This window comes from Podarcis melisellensis (genome assembly GCF_964234715.1).
Source record: "Podarcis melisellensis genome assembly, chromosome: 3".
Classification (NCBI taxonomy): domain Eukaryota; kingdom Metazoa; phylum Chordata; class Lepidosauria; order Squamata; family Lacertidae; genus Podarcis; species Podarcis melisellensis.
The window spans coordinates 79,616,897-79,637,061 of record NC_138530.1 but is presented as its reverse complement, the minus strand read 5'-3'; the positions used below and the strand labels follow the sequence as shown (position 1 = coordinate 79,637,061).

Below are 20,165 nucleotides of genomic sequence, written 5' to 3'. Positions count from 1 at the left end.
AAGACTGGTAAGGAGGTCCTAAATTCTAGACATGGCAATCTAAGGGGCTAGAATCTTAATTTTTACCTTGACATTCATACAGCAAACTTGTGTTCCTTGGGTTATGTTATAAATCCTTTTTGTTCTACACCAGTAGTCTTAACGCAGTAGTTCTTGTCCAGTTATGCAAGATGGATTGTACAGGGACATGAGGGCTGCTCCTAGACCTTCTCTGTGGCAGACTGCCCAACTCTGCTCTGCTTGAATCAATGTCCTATCAGCGGCTAGGCACTTACTTCATTTCTTGGCTCTGCTGGGCACTTAAAACAAAAAAGATGGAAAGGTCTTTAGATTTTAAGACTGCTTTATTGTGCACAGTGCACTGAACTTGCTGTAGCTGCATTTGCATTGCTGTGGGTTTTTTTATTTGTTTACATTTTACTGTGACATTTCTTTTACAAGGGCAGCAACCTCCTCCCCATGACATATTTTGAAGAAAGGGGTGAAAATGAAAGGACTAGCTCCTCTCATAAGAATAATACAGACAAAATAATACAATGGCAGAAGGGAATGGGATCTGCTCTTCGGTGGCTAATGCTGTGTGTGTCCAATGATCTCGTCTCTAGGTACTGCCAGACTGCAACTCCTTTAATCTCTGATTCATTGTCTGGGGTTGGTGGGAGTCCAAAGACATCTTAAAAGTCCACACGTTTCCCACCTGTGGTCCAGGCAATATAGAGAAGCAAGGACAGAATAACAGCTAGTCTTCAGAACTCGTATAGTTTAGAATACGGAGTGCAGGAGATCTTCTCTTTACATTTTATTGACAGGTGTGATTCCTAGAAGCTTCATTCCATTAGCCAGAACGGAGCGAACAGCCTGGAACAAATAGAGCCTTGCCTGGAAAAATAAAAGGTGGGGAAGAGGAGGACACTAATCAATTTTTATCCTTAGCTCCCTTAAACAGAATTAATTCAGTAAATCTTGAATGTTTGGTGCATGTTCAACCATAGCAGAATTACAAACTACTAAAAAATAACAACAAATGTTAAGATGCCCACTTTGCACCAACAGCCGTTTCTTTCAGAGTTTAATCCTAGTAATGCTGAAAGTCTGCTATTATCTGTTTCACAGACACACGCCTATATTTGTATCCTTGTTCCCCATGCATAGTAAGTAGTAGGTTGAATGCTATTTCAGCTGAACATTACCTACCTCTCTGCAGTGAGTGTATTTTTAGGGCAGCAAATACACTACGAAGCGTATGATGTGAAGTACATATGCGTGCGCACACCCTGACTACGGAAATGCTGCATGGAAGACATGCTCATGCATAGCGATGAAGTCTTAATCTAAAATTACAATACATGAAGTGGTCCTAATACACCTAGCTCAGCCTTCCCCAAGCTGGTGCCTTGCAGGTGTTTTGGACTATCGCTTCTATGCACCCCAGCCAGTACAGAAGGCTACTCTAGCCAGCGATCTACGCGGTCTATGGCACCAGGAAGAAAAAAGTGAAAATACTTGTTTCAGGACAATGGCCTCTTGATGAAATACAAGGATATCCTACATCCTGCCTCGCCTACATCAGTAAATATACCAAAGGCAATGTGCTTTTATGTTTCACAAATAAAGGTGGACAGAAGGCTCTGGTGGGTGCTGTCAAGTTGAAGACAGATGAAGGGGAGAATTGACCACATACATTGGAGCAGTTTCTTTTCAGCACACTTGCAAGAAATCTACCTGGTAGGTTAAATCTGCTCCAGGTTTGTGATTAATTAATTTGCCCCGAGTAACAGTGCAAACCCTATTATGTGTCCACTCACGTCTTTTGAGTACAAGGGGACATACTGCCAGCAGTCGTGTGTAGTATTGCAGCCTAAACAGATTTATTTAGACTGCAACCTTATTTGGGAGTTAAGTCCTACTGAGCTCACTGAAGCTTCTGAGTAGGTATATAATTTTGCGCTGTTAAGCCTGCAGCTGTATTTTTAGTTGATTAAGCAGCCGGAGCTTATTTTAAAAGGTAAACTCAAACATTAGTGCCACACGTTCTTTGTCTTAACGCTGTTTTGATTTGGTGCACTACCTTGGTGTGCTGCCAAAATAGGGAATAAAGACAAGCAGGAAATAGTCTTTTCCAACAAGGATTGGTAGAGTTTATTAACTCACTAACCCCGTTTCTATCATCTCAAAAGGAAAAACAAAACCACACCAAACCAAACCAAACCGCTTTTCACTCTGCCTCTGTTTAGAACAGTTCCCATATCTATAGTATTGGTAGTATTTTGAGTGGCACTATAAGGGGGGAAGTAGGTAGATTTATTGTCTCTGGCTACAAAAAGTACAGTTTTAAACTAAACCAAAAAAATTATGTACCGTATTTTTTGCTCTATAAGACACACTTTTCCCTTCCTAAAAAGGGGAAATGTGTGTGTGTGTCTTATGGAGCGAATGCAGGCGGGAGGCTCTGCTCAGTGCTCCCTTTAAAGAGCCGCGTGGAGCGTGACACGGCCTGTCAGTCCCTTCTCCCTCCTCGGGGAAAAGCCCCCAAGAGCTGCAAACACACTCCGTGCGCTCTTTAAAGGGAGCGCGACTCTTGGGGGAGCCTTCCTCCTGCTGCCCAGGAGAGGCTGCACTGCGATCTTGCTTGCTGTCCTGGCTTATGGGATAGCCGCGTGCAGCCTCTTCCGGGCAGGGGGAGCCTTCATTCCCTTCATATCCCATAAGCCAGGACAGCAAGAGGCTATCCCAAAAGCCAGATCCCTCTTGCTGTTCTGGCTTCTGGGATTCAGAATATTTTTTTTCTTGTTTTCCTCCTCCAAAAACTAGGTGCGTCTTATAGAGCGAAAAATATAGTGCTTATTTGATATATACCCCATCTTTCAACAGACTGCCAGAATGTACTTCTTTGTAACACATCTCACGAGTAACGCATTCTATTCAAATAGCATCTCTTTTACTTTACCTCTGCTAGTTCCGGAACACTGCCTTTCACAGGTAGCATTTTGTGAGCCACAGCTGCTAAGTGACTGAAACAGAAACAGAGATATGAAACAAACTCTTTAAAAGCTGCAACCCTCAGTATGCATCTACTTACTGGCATTTGCTAGGAATGTGCAGTGAACCCAAGATTTGCATTGCATCTAGTGTTTTTAAACAACCCAATCTGTTTGGATCAGCTGTGTGTTGTTCTGATTCAATTCCATTTTAGGGGCCCAAATCTGATCCGTTGGATATGAAACTCTGTTTTATCCACCTCCCCATTCACTCTCATGGGGAAATCTATAAACTGCTATAACTTTATTTACTCCTCACATATAAGTGAATGACATTTGCAAGCAAATGACCCCTCAGAGTGGATTAAACCTACCAAATGGATCAGACATCATGGAAATTAATGCATTTCCATGCAGGGAACCTTTGATGTTACTTTTTAAAAAAAGTTTGAAACTTTTTCATTCTCTGCCAGAATTGGATACAAATTTCAAACCTAGTTGCTCCTACTTGAGAGGGATGGAGTCTGCCAAATTTCCAAGAGAGAAATAAAGCAGTTCTCCTGTAAAGGTGGAAGTAACCATTTTGGAGTGGAAAAATAGACATCACAATCCCTTCTTTCTTTCTTTTTGCGGAGGAAGCAATTAGTTTGATAACTGGGTACATGAGGAAGGTCCCCTGGGTAAGAAACTTGTCAGAGTTCAAACAAACAGATCCAGGGGCTATTCTGCTAGGTGATCTGACTTTTGCAAGCCACCCCAATTTGCCTAACTCTGGCACTTGCATGCTGATCTCGTAGCCCAAACTCAAGAGAAAACATGACCTAGGCATTTACTTCAACATCCCTCCCTCAAATCACGGTGGTTGGAGTCCACTGTGAAAATAATCTACTCTGTTTTAAAAGCTAGACCTGTCCATTCGAGCTCTGGGCATTTCCCCAGTCAGGTTGGTTTCTGTTTCTCTGAAAATAAAAGGGGTTGCGGGTGGGTTTATAGCCCACTGGAATTTGATAATTTACTCACTATGTTTCTCATACTGTAATACGGAGGGAGAAGAAAGAACATGTGGCTTCCCAGAGGTTGCCTGACTCTTAAACTCACATAAGTTCCAGGCAGCGTGGCTAATGGCCAGAGATGTTGGGAGTCCAGAAACATCTGGAAGGCCACAGGTTCCTCAGCCCTGATTTAACGCCATCCCCAGAGCACTGCAATCCTTCACTGGAAGAACTATTGCCTTGCCACACTTGCACAGGAATGCACTCAAATAATACCACAAATACATTTTTTTTAAAATTATACTTGTGGATCTCTGAATCCACAAGGAATAATCAGCAGGCTTGGAAAAATCTTTGCCCTTGTTTTTAAAGGAGGGAAACCTTTGCTGAAGTAAAAACAAAAACAAACCCACAACTTTAGGGGGCACAAAACCAGGGTGGGAGCACCTCAACACAGCCACCATTGACTGAACATGCTCAGCGGCCATAAGATACTTTTGCAGGGAGTGAATAAGAAAACCAGACTGTGCATTCTGGGAAATGGAAGGACACCACCACACATCTGTTTGCAGATCCCACAGTTAAAGTTATTACTGATACAATGGCACGAAACAGTCACTAATGCATAGCTCTAGCCCTCCTGCAGAAGTTGTACATGAAGAGCCTGCTAATACTTGTGCAATACATTGAAGAGGCTTCTGCAGAGTCTTCCCCTCACCCCCATAAAAGCAAATAAGCTTGAAATGTCATGTACATTTCAGTTCTATTGACACTATGCACTGTTGGCCTCAGTCACTGGACTGAAATCAGCTCATGAGGTGCCTCGGGGCAAAATGTCTTTATCAGACTCAGATGATGGACTTAACAGACCATTAAAAGTAACTGGTTTTTCCAGTTGAGGCAGATTCAAGTTCTATGTATTTGCACAGGGTTTCCTGGACAGTGCGCCAGAAAGAAAGGGGTGGCTCATTAAGGGTGGGAAATGAAATAACACTTGACAGAAGGCACATTTCAAAGTTTTCAAGCCTGATTCACAGAATGCATTCTCTTCTGAGGCTTATTATTATTATTATTATTATTATTATTATTATTATTAATGGAAATGCAGTATTAACATGTGAAACAATGCTCAAATGTTCAATCTAAAGAAGTTCATTCTTCAGTGAACCACAAGTTTAGGTTCTAGGTATAGATTTGGCTCTAAATAAAGCCTAAACTTCCTCAAGTTTGGAATGAGGGTCTGTGAATCTAATTATATCAAACTACTCCTTATCAAGCCTGATTTTTTAATTTTTTTAAGTAGGCTGAATTCTTGTCAAAGGGTAAAACGTTTCTCTCATCCACTCACCTACCTTAGTTTAAGGAGATAGGCAACAATATGCTTTGGCTGGAGATCTTGAGAAGACTTGTAAAGAATCTCATCATACCTGAAGAGAAATAAATAGAATAGCTGACACATACTTCAGAATCTGATCATAGCTAGGGTACGCCCAGGTCACATCTATATTCCCATACTTATTCTCATTTAACACTAATGGAACACATGTGATTTTCTAAGCAATGTAGGTATATTAAAGGATGAGGTAGCCTGTGCCTGGAGTCTCACAATCTAATAGACATGATGCACAGTCTGAGCAGTATAGTATAGTATAGTATAGTATAGTATAGTATAGTATAGTATAGTATGGTATAGTATAAGTACCTTGGGTTACATACGCTTCAGATTACATATGCTTCAGGTTACACACTCCACTAACCCAGAAATAGTGCTTCAGGTTAAGAACTTTGCTTCAGGATAAAGACAGAAATTGGGCTCCGGTGGCACCAGGAGGCCCCATTAGCTAAAGTGGTGCTTCAGGTTAAGAACAGTTTCAGGTTAAGAACGGACCTCCAGAATGAATTAAGTACTTAACCCGAGGTACCACAGTATAGTATAGTATAGTATAGTATAGTATAGTATAGTATAGTATAGTATAGTATAGTATAGTATAGTATAGTATAGTATTAGTATAGTATAGGTCCTTCTATCACCTTCCTATACTGGCCACCAAGCTATATCCCCCCTGAGTTGGAGAGCGGTGTCTCTCTGAGGCCAATTTGCCTCTTCTGATGTTATTTATGAATTGCCTCTCCAGTCAAAAATGCCTGAGGTTATATAAAATTTAAAAATATCTCCAAAACTTAGTTTGCAGTCACAGCAAATCACAAGTTAATCATAAGTCATCAAGGAAACCATGTCTTGTTTCTCACAGAAAAAAGTATGTTTTGTTTTCCAGCTGTTGGGTTTACACAAAACAGAAGGCCTTAATTAAACTAAAGTTTATATGCCAAAAATAATTATTTCCGATTATGGCAGTAAAGAAATCATAGTTAAGATGCTGGGCAGGGTTCACACATAACAATAAGCTTTAGTTTAATAAAACAATGGAGCCATTGTATCTAATGGGACTTCAGCTCTCAATTAAGCAAGCAACTAAGTGAACAAGCAAGCAGAAGTTTGCAACCTATATTCTGAATACCTGAGAAGATGCTGAATTAGTGAAATAGCCTGTGGATCTTGTAGGCATGCAGCGTTTATGCGAGATGCCTGATTGACTGCTCCACACATCTCTTCTAAACTGGGTGGAGAAAAAGACAACAGAAATATTAAACATCTAAAACGTCTACACAATTTTACTGAATGGAAAAGAGCCACATTGCCTTTTCATGAATATTTTCATTGCATTCAATGGAACAGTTTTGCTAAAACTGAACAAAAAGCACTTGAGGAGATTGGGAATCCTAAATCCCAAGATTAAGAAACAGTGGCTGGGATCTAAAGAGTTGTTTTAGTTGTGGCCAAGGCTTTGGGTTGGCCCCCTGAGGTTTCCTTGGAACAACAGACCCTGACCTAGACTCTGGCCATTTTCAACTGCACCTCTTACCTGTGCAGTCTGGCGTGTGTGTACTGCAGGAAGACACCAGTATCACCTCGGCTCTGGAGAATACGATCCCAGCTGAACTGATAATCAGATAACAGGAGGCCCCTGAAGTCCTGAAATGGTAAGTTATTCAAGCATCTTGTAAACCCTGAGAGCATCACTTTACATTTTCTCATGAAAGGATGACAGCATCAACAGACCTGAATGATAAACGCTGCGAGCCCAATCCTCTCAGCTGTCTCAAGAGGGTTGTCCAGTTCTTTGGTTGCTAAGTAGATAACAAAAGGTGAGGTGGGGAGAGTGCCAATGGCTGCATTTCAATCTCACACTAAACTGTGGATTGGCGAAGCATATATGAGCGTTCTCCTGGGCTTGCAGATTCCTTGCGAACTCCCTTATGCTCCTCCTGCTTAAGTAGCAGAAGGAGTTCACAAGTTTTCACATCTCTTTTTGGTTAACCGCAGTGCCATCTGAACTGGCACACTGGTCAATGCCTATAGGGAATTTTAACAAGTCAGCTTAGAAACCAAGGTTTGAAGTTGTCTTGTTTGAAACTAATTGTAGCTAATGTTAAGCACCATTTGTTGGACTTGGAGGACACAACAAAAATGCTAAGGCCAGGCCGGCATTTCCATTTGCACAAGCATTACGTTAAGAAGAGAGAATGATCAGCTAACTTTTTGCAGAAGCACTTTGTTCTATCACCATGGAGCGAGCTTCGTCCAAAACATCGTCAAGGAAAACCACTTCTCCTTTCCGTGTCCTCATTCCTTGAACTCTTCCAAAGGGCACATGCTGGCACCTGCAGGAGGACAGGGGACCAGAAACTTCAGTTGTTTTATTTTATCACCTTAAAGGGAAAAAGTGGCATTTTCCAAAGTGCATAAACTAAAAATGTTATTCCTTCTGAACAGAAATAATGTCAGCGTATTTTGGGATTCACAACTGTGCCCAGAAACAAATTACTTTGTAGTTCTTAATATCTGGGCACATGTACAAACATGAGGTGGAGGAGAAGGGAGATCATTCTTTCTGGCAAACATAAATGCTTGCACTGACTGAGCAATCAGAAGAAATAAACACTGAATTCCTCCAATAGGGCACCTTCAAAGCCTTAGTATGCCATGAAGGTGCATATATATATATATATATATATATATATATATATATATATATATATATATATGTTGCCATATATTTCAAAAATCTGGATAGAAAAGTTGTTGAGCTTTTACTAGCGACATGGACCATATACCATATGTCCAGATTTCCCTGGGCATTTCAGCAATTTCTGCCTGGACGCTGCTTAAGGGGGTTGAATATAGGACGTATGGCAACCCTGCTATAGATATATAGATATAGATAGGCAAGTACACATTTACCTTTCTGCCCATTGGTAACCCATTAATTTTAGTATCTGGAAGACCTGTTGAAAATGAGGGATCTGGCTTTTATCTGTCTTGGAGAAGGGGAAAAAAGAAAGAATCATTAAATGTACATTCAAACAGACACACAAGTGGAAATGTTCATATCCAAGGTGGGACAAATAATGGAGATGAAGTGAGGATGAAATTTGTGAACATGATCTTCTAACATGATGACCTTTGGAAAAGCACTCAGGTATGCGAGATCAAGATCCAGTCTTGAGACCACCACCCACCTCCAAAAAAGTGTCAGAAAAACTCCACCCTCACAACTTTGAAAGCTTGTCACCTTTTTATTTGTTCAGGCCACAGGTTGTACCAGAGATTATGGGCTGTAGCCAATGGCGTCCCTCCATTGATGGAAAGCTCTGATCCAGCAGAAGCTTCCATACCTGCCCCGCAAGCTAATCTCACCCCAGCACTATATCTACTTTCATTTATCTTTCCTTTTGCTGCTGCCAAAGTCAGTGGGGTTTGAGGGCCGAATCAGAATTATGTGTTTGACGGGCTGGGGAGCTAGCCAGCCCTGCTGTACACCCACCAGTCTGCAGGACAGCCAGACTTACCACATATATCATAGTGTCAGGATTCCATTTTTCCACTCTGTCTATAGCAGCAGCAAGATCTCTGGAAAAGAAACACAAATACAGTCGTACCTCGGTAATCAAACGGAATCGATTCCGGAAATCCATTTGACTTCCAAAACTTTCGGAAACCAAAGCGCAGCTTCTGATTGGCTTCTGGAAGCCGCAGAAGCCCTGTCAGATGTTCAGCTTCCAAAAATAGTTCGCAAACGGGAACACTCACTTCTGGGTTTGCGGCATTTGGGAGCCACAATGTTCGAGAACTAAGCTGTTTGAAAACCAAGGTATGACTATAAGACCAAACGAAACTTTCCAAAATTAAACAAACTTTAACTTACTCATTGTTAATCCTTTTGCGATTATGATTTGCCACTGGTCAATATTTTGTCATGTCCGTCTAACAGAGGATAAGGCTGGCTGCAACTCTATACTGAGAAGCATCTCACCAGGCAGGCTGGAATCCCATTTAACTCAACAGGTCTTACTTTGGAGTGGATAAGTATAGGATTGCTCTGTAATAGCATCAGAATGCTGGGCCATTTCTATGGATAGAACTCCTTCATTTTTTTATTTCACAGAGTTTTTAGTGTGGGTGACAGTTCTGGGTGTGGTTTTTTGCCAAATTCTTTTATGTTTTTCTTTTTATTGTATTAAAGTTACTGCTAAACAATCAGGCAAAAAGAGTAACACTTGCCTCGTTAGGTAGAGCGAGGTTCCATCACTCCGCATCACAGCAGAACAGTCCTCCTTTTCCGATAAGTAAACTACTCCTGTTCCTTCTCTAGAAAAATGGAGAAACAGAAAACAATGAAGCAACCATATGCGATACACAGATGAATAGTCATAATCTCACAGCACACTTCTAACCATAGTGTACTCAAAAGTAAGTCCTCTTTAATTCAACGAGGCTTCCTCCTAGGTGCATGGGTTAGGACTGCAGCTTGTGATCACAATTCTACGATCATACTTATTTCTCAGTAATTCTCCCCTCACTATCCAGAATTAAGGTTGTTTTCAAACAAGGATGATTAGGGCAAGAGGGACTTTTCACAAAAAGGTGATTACTCCCTTTCCTCAGCAACTTTACTGTACCCTCCAGCTCACTCTCACACCTCACTGATCACCTATATGGCAAATGTCTATGCTTCTCTCTCTACGAACCAGGCCAGATCCTGTACACTGCACACAAGAGAAGTATGGAGGGTAGTCACATGAGAATGGGCCTTTTCTATGGAATGCTATTCCCAGGGAGATATGCTTGGCGCACTCTGTCAGTTTTTAGGCACCAGGATGAGACTTTTCTGTTTACTCAGGTCTTCAATTAATTAATACTGCCCTCTGTGGTGGTGCTGATCTTTAGGACTTTGTTCTCATTAATTCATTGTTAGATGTGCATTTTATGCCTTTTGTATTGTTGGCTTTAAAAAAAAAATCATCTCTGGTTTTAAATTGTTTTTAGAAGCTGCATTTTTGATAAGTGACGGATAAATTAAATAAAAATAATAATGAATTCACCACGTTTACATTACCTTCACCCTCCCCATTCTCACCTGCCTGCAGACTGCCAACCCTAACAACCTAGAGCAAACTTTTCACTTTGTTATGAATATCAGTATCAATTCAATACATGGTCCTTCCCTGCACAAAGCATGGGTAGGGAAACTGAGGCCAGGGGCCAAATGCAGCCTTCTACACCTCTCCACCTGGCCCTCAAAACTCTCCTTAGGCAACATCCCTCTCTGGCCCTGTTTTGCTAACTGCTTATGCCTGGCTAGAATGTGCACTTGAACCATGATAACACCTTTTGCTTGTCTGGATGGAGATGGGTGTGTGAATGGGTGTAGAAATCAGCCTACCGTACAAAGGTAAAATTTACATTAGTTGTTCTGCCCCCAAAACCCAAAGTTCAGATAAGCAGGACAGGTGAGGATGGCAGATGGTTCAAAAGCTGTAAACAGAAGAACCTGTTCGTACTGAGTTTTCTTAAGGAGTCCTTTCGCGTCCAGCATCTTTAAGACTTCTTGGCTTTTCTCCTGGTAGAATGATTCTCCAGAATATTCATCAAAGCACACTCCCAGGCGCTGAATGGCCCCACCAGGACAAAAGGAAAACAGTGTTACCATGAGACAAAGACGACCTTAATTTCTGTACGTGCGTCATTCGGAATCAAGGTGGCGAACTGAACTTTTGAAACCATACTGATTTTGTGTGCTTCTTAGAATTCCCAAGCAATGCCAGATGTGAGGCTGCTAGTGATATATAAATACTGAAAAAATGGACCTGAGTTAGCACCTTGTACATCCGGGCATAGTCGTCAATGCTAATGTCTCTAAAATGTTGCCACAATGACACGGCTTGTTCTTCACGTGCCTCCAATCTTCTAAAGAAATCTTGCGCCAGCTTTTTAATGTTTTCCTCTTCTGATGCTTTATTGGCCTGTACATAAACCTAAAGGAAACGAGTGAAAAATATGGGTCAGTATTAACTCGGGAGAACTCTCTCCAACTAGGAAAGGGACATAAGGCAGTGGTGAAGCACAGCTTTGTACCGAGATGGTCCCAAGTTCAATTCCTGGTGATCATGACTTGGTGCCAATGATCTCAGGAAGTAGGGAAATATATCTGGCATGAGACCTTGGAGAATTGCCATGTTAAAGGAATGAATGGTTTGAGTCAGTATAAAGGAAGCTTCAAGATAAAACAGAGTCTGAATTGTCCACAAGGTTATCTAAAACACTCAAATAAACAGTACCACTATTAAAAAGCTATCAGATGCTTGTAGCATTCATTCCACACAGGTGCTCAGTTAAAAGAGGGCACGTCTGTGCTAGAGATTTCTTAATAGTCATTCCATCTTTCCAGAAACCCTAGTTATGTATGCCTTCCGAGGAATGGTGGTATAAAAAAAAAAAAGCTTCGGCTGGGGAGGGCGGGATATAAATAAAATTTATTATTATTTATTATTATTAAATAAACGTAATGTGAAAATAAACAGTATTTTAAGGCTCAATTACTTTTTTATAAATAAAATACTTATATACTGCAATTTCACTTAAAAATAAGCAGTGTGCAACACACAAACATACACAATTTAAAAACCACATTTCACCTTCATTTTGGAACATGCACTCTGATTAACCTCACTCTTTCAGATTCAAGCTCTTTCAGACTATTTAACTGTGGATTAACGTACCTCAAAAAGATGCTGCAAAGGATTCGATTTTAGCTTTTCTTCAGAGCCAAACTGCTGGAAGCCAGCTCCCAACAAACCTGTGTTATTGTAGCCAATAGAGTATTTGTTAACAAAATAACTGCATGAACTGCAAATTAATGACACAGTATTTTTTGACTACTTTTCTGCAATAGAATCTTACCAACCTGTTAAGCAAATATCAAGGGTAGAATAGGCAAGAGCATAGTGGTAGCCAACACCTGTGTTGCACCTCACAATAAATCCCTATGTCACACTGATGGTGGGAGGCCAGGTCACAGCGCTCCTCCTCACCAGCTACCTCCGTACTATACCAGAGATCCTCAGGCTTAGAGTTCGAATACAGTCGTACCTTGGAAGTCGAACGGAATCTCTTCCAGAAGTTCATTCGACTTCCAAAATGTTTGGAAACCAAAGCGCGGCTTCTGATTGGCTGCAGCCAAGTGGAAGCCCCGCCGGACATTTGGCTTCCAAAAATAGTTTGCAAACCAGAACACTCACTTCTGGGTTTGCGGAGTTCAGGAGTCAAAATGTTCAAGAATTAAGCTGTTTGAAAACTAAGGTACGAATGTATAACCTTCCAGGACTCTCCTTCAGGCTCCTAGAGCTCTCTCCCAAGGCCACATCCCTCACTGCTCCTGCTCTAAAACCTCCTTTCAGGTGTGTTTTGTTTGTTTGTTTGTTTTGTGTTTGCTAAGATGGAACATGTCCCTGGACTGCTCCAATGCCTTTTTCCTGCCTGACTAGAGGTTGGAGGTTTCTGAATGTAAAATTCTCCGAATACAGCCTATTGTGTCAAGTGAAGCGCCATGTTCATGGCTCCACTGACTTTTGCCTCTGGCTCCCACCAAGGCTGGCATGTACCTGCCCACAAAGGAATGCACCACGTGAACTGAAAAGGGTTCCCCACTCCTGCACTATTCATATCCTGAATGAGAAACGGGGGGAGAATTACTTACCAAACTGCATGCCCCAATCTCCAAGGTAATTTACTCTTGTAACATGATGTCCCGTTGCTTCTTTGATATTTGCTATGAAATTTCCTGAAAACAGAACGTGACAATTATTGATCCCAACGGCACACTTCATCCCCAAACACTCAGTTATATGTAACCCACTCTCTGCTTTTCTCCGTGACAGCCAACAAATATAATGACTCTATAAGGACAGTTTCCTGCTGGATCTCTAAATAGTCTGAATGTGCTTTTCCAGAAACACTATTTCTTCTACACATTTAATTCAATGTTAAAGAGCCTATGTTTGCATTGTGTTCCATTTATCCCAGAAACACAGTAACTTGACGCCTGTAACTGTGTAAATGTTATTACTCCCATGTTACATATAGGTAAAAAAGGCACAAGGAGGTTAAACTTGGAAGGCAATGAGCATAACAGCTGAAAGAGAATCCCAAGAATGCCATCCTTGTGCAGCAACGGTTTCTCATTAAACATGGAATCTCAGTGTGATCCCACTGGACTCTATCCAGAGTTGCAATTCTTCCCTAGCTGCACTCAAAAGGAGGTCATGTATCCGTATCTCAAAGTTGTGACCCACCTGTTACTGCATCTTCTGTGAATTTGTCTCCTCCCCTCTGTATTGCGTACGGGACCCAAAGCTGGGGAAAGTCATTCCCCACATGATACAGAAATTCTCTCTGGTCTATGTCACAAGTTTTTTTTAGGATAAATGTCTTAACTTGTTTTGTTAAGTGCCTGTCTCAATCCTGACATGACTGACTTTTCCTACGGCTGACCTTTGATTTTGCTATTGCAGAGAGACTCAAATTCCTTATGAACGCCTACATTACAAAGGGAGAGAACCAAATAGTGCAACATCAGGATTATTGATTAATTGATTGCCTATTACCTGTCTCAAGGCAATTCATAAGCAGACCATTAAAAGAGCTAAGAAGTGCTTACAATTATACACACCCACCCACCCCGAAGATAGGTTTAAACAAAATTAACACCCACGTCATATAAGCCAGAGCAGGGTTGGGAGCCTATTATGGTGCCAAAGGCAAACCATCCATACTGTGACACCAGAAGTTGGGAGGGTGGGGCGGAAACACCCACAGCAAGCAGGCCAGCCACATGAGCATAGAACATAGAGCATTGGCTATCTTACCTATTATTGTAGAGCGCAAATGACCCACATGAAACTTCTTCGCAATGTTGGGTGAACTGCAAGAAACAACAACAGTTACCATTTGAAGTTTATTTTCCCCCTTGTCTGTAAAAGGCATACGTGTAGACACACATGCTGAGTCCTCACAGAACCATCTCCCAAACAAAATAGTTTCTATGTTTACCCCACACAATGAAAAATGAAAATACAACTGACATGGTAATCCCCCAAAACAACCTATTAAAGTAAAAACAAAGCCACAGAGTGGGATCCTGGGGAAAAACCCCATTCCAAAATGCACTGGCAAGTTTTTTGTTACTCGAAAACTAAATGTACTTTAGCAGTTCCCTTTGCACGACAGACTTCTATGCGCGCGACAGAACTTCCCCTTCCTCTCCTGCCACCTGCAGCTCCCCACACAGCCTGAAAATGTGCTCCAGAGAGTTGGGGGACCTGCAAGAGCATATTTTAGAGGCACACAAAGGGAGGAGAAGAAGAATTCTCACTGTGTAAGTAGAAAACTGATAGCACAGCAATGGCTACAACCCATTACCTTCAGAGATTTATATGCTAATCCATAGCTCATTCATATACTCTTCATGTGCGTATTCTTTCATATATTTCACTAAATGGGAAAATGTTAGTGTCATAGCTGAGTTGAGAGGAAGGGAGGATGTAGCAGGTATGCTACAAGAGAGTATTTAATATGTTTGAAAACCTGCAAGCATGGAAACACACAATCCCTTAATAGAATTTGAACTATAAGCTGTCATTTTTGATGCGGTAAGACCACCAAACTACCAGTCTACATAGATCAAGCTAGATATTTCCCAGGCCACAGTGGGACACAAACCAGAGCCGTCACTTTGGAGAAAGGAGCAAGAAGATGACTAAAAAAACTGAGTCAAGCATCATAGTGCATGGAAATGAAAGAAGCAAACAAAACCAGACTCAGTCCAGTGAATCTATGTTGATCCATAGCCAAATATATTTGTGTAACCAGACTGCAGACTCCCAAGGCATTTTAGAAATATGCTTCAAAATAACTGAAGCTGTAACCTGCATTGAGTAAACATGTATATGATTGTGCCTATGAACTCACCTAAACTCAACCAGAATTTTTCTTTTTGGCAATCCTGAGAAAAGTTCACTCTTTATCCCATACACGGAGCCATCCTCAAACACTTGCTGCAACACTGTCTTAGAAGGCAAAATATGTATACAAAGAAAGGCATTCATCAATAATGAAGAATTTCAGAAACAGGTTGATATCCCTTTCACAAAAAAGCAATCAGTTCCACTTGAAAGTAAACTTCAAGCATGTTAAAACTATAAACCATCAAGCGCACATCTCCCACTCACAGGTCTAACCTCAACAGCAGCTAACTTCAGAACTTCAACTCACCACTTGACACTGTCCTTTTCCTGCCATTTGTCTCCCCTCATGTATCCTGTCTTCTTTGCTTGTAAGCCCGAGGTTTGCATCAATTTAGTAGGATTGATGTGAGGTGCTTTGGAAGACAATACTTGTCTGAAAATGGGATCCAGGCCCAATTGCTGCACCAACCCCAGGCTGGGAAAGTGTCGTCCTGCCCCTGGCCAGCAGTCTCAACAGGGCTGTGCATGTGGCTGTTCTGTAAAGCTCTGCTGGGCAGTAGCCAAGTTAAGATCACACACTTACCTTGGAACTCGATGGGCCTTCCTTTCAAGCAGACACATACAGGATTGCACAATAAAAGGAGCGGTTGGTTCTCACTTGAGTGTTTCACCGAGTGTGTGATCCACTACCCAGAGAACTGCTGATTCTCAGAATTTTACCACACCCTTATCTATACTCACGCTTTGCTTTGAAATCAAGCCTGCTCATTTTAAGAGGCCAGAGCTCCAGCAGCTTTGAATCTCCAAGCATCTGTGACACTACACAATGTTCTCAAATATCTGTGGTGGGCTTGGAAGATTGGCAGCAGCCAGAGCTTATTTCGGATTCTGCCTTGCGGTTTAGTTTCCTGTGCCCTCCCTTGGTGAACTGGGAAAGGCGGTTTGTTTTGCAGCATATTTCAGCGCTTCAGGCATTAAACACCTCGTTCAAATCAATGTTAACTAAATTTCTGTTTCCCCAGCTTTTAGCTAAGTAAAATGAAAACCAAATGGACTGTTGTAGTTTTAAGTTTGCTGTGTTAGTTGTATGCTTCACTCCCCCTCCCCTCCTGATTTTATTGTATTTCAGTTGTTTTTATTTTTTTACCTGCCTTGGAACAAACATTTGTGTAAATAAAGACTGTAACCGTCAACGTACAAGGTATTAAGCCCCACTGAAAATAATAATAAAAATTTACATTTATATCCCAACTTTCCTCAAGTTCTCCTCCTCATTTTATCCTCACAACAACCTTGTGAAGTAGACTAGGCTGAAGGTACAGTGATTGACCCAAAATTACCTAGTGAGTGTCATGGCTGAGTGGAGATTAGAATTCTAGTCTCCCAGGTCTTAGATCAACACTAACTGCTACACCACACTGGCTCTCATAATGGGACTTACTTCTAAGAATACATGTATACGTTTACAATCTAAATGTTCTAGAGTAGTATCCACACTGGAACCATAACCCTTGATTTAGATTCCCCCCCCCCCCATAGCATTTTCCAATAGCATTTTCACTGCTTATATATATTGGGTCTTACCTTTGCTAATAATTCTCGATTTATTGTGAAGTTCACTGTTCCTTCACCTGCGCTGATTTCACTCACCACGGGATCACATTTTAACTAAAATGAAAACACATTGACAACAGTGGATTACACAATCAATGAGTGGCACAGTGACGCTGTTTTGTTATCAGTATTATCCCATACATATATTTTGAGAGATTTCAGAACTACTATGTTGTCTTTCACTGCTGCTGAATGATGAGAATAGCATGTCCTTTACACAATTAACAATGCGAACACTACCAGCAGATGGTGCTTTTTAGCACCCATTACATGTCATTTGCTAATGAGCATTACAATTAAAAGTTTAGACTTCCAACCTGACATAGAATTTGCATAAGTTGTTTAAGCTATACGTTTAAACATGTAACTAACACACACAGTTAGCAGCTTAGGGCCCCACAGTTAACACACACAGTACAAGAGTGTTCAGGAGTAGAGCATTAGTAAAGCTTTCCAGATTACAATTTTATATAAAAATTGGTGATCGTAAAACCTTTGTAGAGCGTTGTCCAGAAGACAGTCACTGATGTTAACATGGAACAGGCAGACATAATCTGAGGTGCATGAGTTGTGGGGTTGCAGTATCCAACACCTGATCATTTGCAACCTACAAAGGTGAAGGCAAGCAACCATTTTCCTGCCCACTCCCCGTATGTACAGTAGAAGCACAAGGAGGAAAAGAGAACATAGGAATCAGCCTTTAGGCCAGAGGTTTCCAACCTTTTTGAGTCCATGGCTCCCTTGACCAACTATATTCTTTCTTCGGCAGTGGGGCTCATGAGCCCTGTTATGTCACCCCTTGCCTGCAGAGCTGGCAGCCTCTCACCCTATTTCGAACACCCTCCCTTGTGGAGTGTTCCTTCAGCCTCCTCTCCTCTCTCCTCTCCTTGGGAGTCCTCCAGGTAGCCACTGCTGCTACCGCCTCTACCCCAAAGAGAGGTGCCTCCTCACACTGCCCCACAGCCACCTGGGACTTGTCTGTCCAGACTCCATTCCCAACAGAAAGGACTGAATGACTGGACTCCATTGCCCGCTTACTCCAAGGCCACCTCAGCTTCTGGAAACCAGCTCCTCCTGACCAGCCCCAGAGGCACCATTCACCTGGGGAGCTTAGAGCCAGAGCTGCTGCAACAAACAGCCGTGTAAGCCTTTGGGAGGCAGAGAAGTGAGAGGGCATCAAAGGAGGGCGGGGGGCGAGGAAAGAAGGATGAATGCCAGTGTTGCCTGCAGCACTCCTGACCATCATTCAAGGCACCCCAGGGTGCCACAGCACACTGGATGAAAACCACTTCTTTAGGCTATATCAGGGACGGACAACCTCTGGGTCTGTTTAACCGTTATGTCTATGCTATATAAATAGTCCCAGTCTCTACCTTCCATGCATTCACATACCTATGATTTATTTATTTTGGTTTTATGTCTGCTTTTATTCAACCGTGATCTATAGCTGTATATGGACTATGTATATTATCATTAGATCCTGTTTTGATAAAACTATATCATACAGGATTTTGTATAGCCTTTTGTGGGGAAATTAATACAAATTGCTATTATTATTTTTTAAAGAAAACCTTTGGCCCACCAGATGGTTGGACTCCACCTCCCATCAGCCCCAGTCTGTATGGTGAGGAATGATGGATGTTGTTATGTAGCACCACAAGCTTCCCACCCTGGGGCTATGCTGCCCTGTTTTTAATTGAATAAACCCATTACATACCTTCTTTGCCAGCTTCTGGGCTTCAAGCTGAATATCCGACTTTGAGTAATTGCTGGAGCTAGCATCCAGCACAGAACTCACAGAGAGTTGGAAATCACACACCTGCCTAGGGGATGAATAAAAAGAAGCAAGAAATTAAGGGGGGGAAGCTTTTATTTTATCACTGCATTCTGGCATAAAGACCTTTATTTATTTGCACACTTTACAATACAATTACCAAACACAGGGAGTGGTCTTCCAAGACAAATACACGTACAGATGTTAGGCATTGTATGCTATCATCCACATGGTATCCAAGCAAACTTGGAAAACCTTTTACATTACAGATTCAGCTCACGTCTACAAGGTATACATTAATTTAAATTGTTAAGATAATTTCTCCATAGTGGCTGCTGCAACTGTGATGAAAGGGAGAATACTGTGCTGGTGTTAATAAATGATAAAATTGAGACCATACAGAGTCAAACCCGTCTTCGTCATTTCTCTTATCACCCTTCATATCAAAATAGCTAATGTTTATTTGTACTGGATTTCTTTTGAATACTAAAAGAATTACAACAATTCTATTTTAGTGATTTTAAGAAATTAAAATAATTAGAATAAAAATTAGAAATAACTCTACCCTTTTCTTGACACTGGAACAGCATATATTGACTTAATCAAGTTTTCTGGCGGCGTCTCCAGAATATGTGAAAGCTAGATTGAAAACAGATGATCCATATTAGTTAGGACAAAGTCAAGGCGCACTTCTGAGACCAACAGTGTCCCGCCCCCCAACTTGCCATCTTTCACGGGGGTGGGGTTGTTAGCGAGCTGCTATCCTTATAGCTAACTGCTCTCTGCAGTGAAGCTTATGCAATCCCAGCAACCTTTCCAGGAACATTGTAGCAAGGAGGAACCATGAACCAAGGCCGGGGCAGGACGAAAGCCGACACCCTGGATGCAGAATGAAGAGGGAGTGGTACCTGAGCAGCTATGCTCCTCCGAAATCGACACGCCGCCATGGCGCGCCCTCCACCCCCTGCCGTGGACGCGGCTCTTGGGAGGAGGAGGAGCCACTCGGCTCCCGCCGCCAATCGGATTGTACCACTTTCCGTCCGGCAGGGTAGGCGCGAAAGATTCGTCCCCGCCCCCTCCCTCTCTCTAGCCCGGCTATGGCGGATTGAGGGAGTCACATGACTGGGAGGGGAACAAACTAGACCGGCTCGTACCATTCTCAGAGAAAGGGGGGAAAGGAAGACTACAAATCAGGTCCCGGAAGTGGCGGGAAAGGAGGCTCGAGTCCCGTTCGTGGAGTTTGGCCGCTGCATGTTGAGCGGGCTGGAGCCGCAGCTATGAGCACGTGCTCAGTCTCCAAGGTGAGTCAGGAGGGGGAGGGTGCGCCGCCCCGCCCGCCCTCCGCTTCAAAGAAGAGCCCCCCCCCCCGCACCCGCGCGCGCCTGGCTATCGCGTCGCCACGCGGAGGGCTCGCTGAGCCCCGTCGACGGCAACGGCGGCCGC

The 20,165-nt window shown here is 42.3% G+C and overlaps 2 protein-coding genes across 5 annotated transcripts in view; one reads left to right on the top strand and one right to left on the bottom strand.

The window, feature by feature from the left end:
• Positions 1-325: 325 nt before the first annotated feature.
• On the bottom strand, positions 326-20,013 carry RARS2 (arginyl-tRNA synthetase 2, mitochondrial). Of its 2 annotated transcripts, none has more exons than XM_081905563.1 (20): positions 19,877-20,013; positions 19,288-19,361; positions 18,666-18,771; positions 16,919-17,002; positions 15,339-15,436; positions 14,237-14,292; positions 13,069-13,152; positions 12,092-12,168; positions 11,192-11,347; positions 10,874-10,980; positions 9,594-9,680; positions 8,882-8,942; positions 8,274-8,350; positions 7,569-7,693; positions 7,092-7,159; positions 6,895-7,004; positions 6,490-6,588; positions 5,323-5,397; positions 2,948-3,011; positions 326-879 (listed from the first exon to the last, which is right to left on the bottom strand). In XM_081905563.1, exons 1-20 carry the CDS (start codon positions 19,877-19,879, stop codon positions 793-795), a joined length of 1,698 nt encoding a protein of 565 aa, XP_081761689.1. In that variant the 5' UTR covers positions 19,880-20,013; the 3' UTR covers positions 326-792. The 2 variants fall into 2 exon arrangements, with proteins under 2 accessions (XP_081761689.1, XP_081761688.1); XM_081905562.1 differs by lacking the exon at positions 19,877-20,013 and adding an exon at positions 19,631-19,801.
• Positions 19,900-20,165, top strand: part of ORC3 (origin recognition complex subunit 3) — a 36,220-nt gene continuing 35,954 nt past the window's right edge. For 2 of the 3 annotated variants that reach the window (XM_081905558.1, XM_081905557.1), the window contains exon 1: positions 19,900-20,023. In XM_081905558.1, the coding sequence (XP_081761684.1) occupies positions 20,000-20,023 (24 nt within the window). In that variant the 5' untranslated portion in view covers positions 19,900-19,999. The remainder of the gene's footprint in view (positions 20,024-20,165) is intronic. The other variant, XM_081905560.1, reaches the window with a different exon arrangement.

Coding starts and splice junctions, on each gene's coding strand:
- RARS2 (XM_081905562.1), bottom strand. CDS start 19,669: ATGGCGGCGTGTCGATTTCGGAGGAGCATAGCTGCTCAG. Junction 18,772..19,287: donor GTTCCAGTGTCAAGAAAAGG/GTAGAGTTATTT, acceptor TTCATCCCCTAG/GCAGGTGTGTGATTTCCAAC. Junction 6,589..6,894: donor ACACACGCCAGACTGCACAG/GTAAGAGGTGCA, acceptor TTCTCCACCCAG/TTTAGAAGAGATGTGTGGAG.